The 1,010-nt window shown below is 66.3% G+C and overlaps 1 protein-coding gene across 1 annotated transcript in view; it reads left to right on the plus strand.

Annotated features, from left to right (window-relative positions):
• The window catches only part of HSD17B10 (hydroxysteroid 17-beta dehydrogenase 10), a gene marked incomplete at its 5' end in the record, with an annotated part of 1,978 nt that extends 974 nt beyond the window's left edge, over positions 1–1,004 (plus strand). The window contains 3 exons of the mRNA XM_008635763.2: positions 298–426; positions 504–612; positions 693–1,004. Coding sequence (XP_008633985.1) covers positions 298–426; positions 504–612; positions 693–883 — 429 coding nt within the window. The remainder of the gene's footprint in view (positions 1–297; positions 427–503; positions 613–692) is intronic.
• Positions 1,005–1,010: the final 6 nt, after the last annotated feature.

Raw genomic sequence — 1,010 nt, forward strand, 5'->3', positions numbered from 1 at the left:
CTGTCCCTACTCGGTGCTCGTGCGATCTGGGGCGGTGGTCAGTGGGGTGAATGAGGGGGGATCTGTGCTCAGTGGGGGGGTCTGTGGTCAGTGGGGTGAACGAGGGAGGTCTGTGGTCAGTGGGGGGGTCTGTGGTCAGTGGTGTGAATGGGGAGGTGACCTGGTCATTGGGATGGCTGTGGATGTGAGGACTTTGTGGGTCACAGGTGTTCCCAGCACAGCACAGGGCGTTGTGGGGGTATCAGCAGCGTTTGGTGGTGCCCACAAGACCCCCCCCAAATCCGTCTCACTCCCCAGGTGAACCTGGTGGGGACCTTCAACGTGATCCGCCTCAGCGCGCAGCTGATGAGCCAGAACAAGCCCGACGCCGACGGCCACCGTGGGCTCCTGGTCAACACCGCCAGCGTGGCCGCCTTTGAGGGGCAGGTGAGGGACCCCCGGGGACCCTGAGAGCCACTGGAGGGGTCAGGGAACCCTGCAGTGGCCACATGTCCTCCCCACAGGTGGGCCAAGCAGCCTACTCGGCCTCCAAGGGCGGCATCGTGGGCATGACCCTGCCCATCGCCCGGGACCTGGCACCGCTGGGCATCCGCGTGGTCACCATCGCCCCAGGTAGGGCCACGGGGGCACCTGGCTGGGGGGATGAGGAGGGGGAGTGCCTCGGCTCACCCCCTGTTTTTGGGGTTCCCCAGGGCTGTTCTCCACCCCGCTCCTGGCCGGTTTGCCCGAGAAGGTCCGGAACTTTCTGGGACAGCAAGTGCCGTTCCCGTCCCGGCTGGGGGACCCTGCTGAGTACGCCCACCTCGTGCAGGCCCTGGCCGAGAACCCCATGATCAACGGGGAGGTGGTGAGGCTGGACGGGGCCCTGCGCATGCAGCCCTGAGTCTGGGAGATCCCTCCCCCCCTCCCCCACCGAATTTTGGGGCGGGGAGCGGTCACGCTGGGGACAGAGAGCAGGGAAGGATTCTGTGGCTGGATGCTCTCTGGGGACACTGCAGGATGGGGATGCT

Source organism: Corvus brachyrhynchos, unplaced genomic scaffold (genome assembly GCF_000691975.1).
Source record: "Corvus brachyrhynchos isolate BGI_N302 unplaced genomic scaffold, ASM69197v1 scaffold660, whole genome shotgun sequence".
Taxonomy (NCBI): domain Eukaryota; kingdom Metazoa; phylum Chordata; class Aves; order Passeriformes; family Corvidae; genus Corvus; species Corvus brachyrhynchos.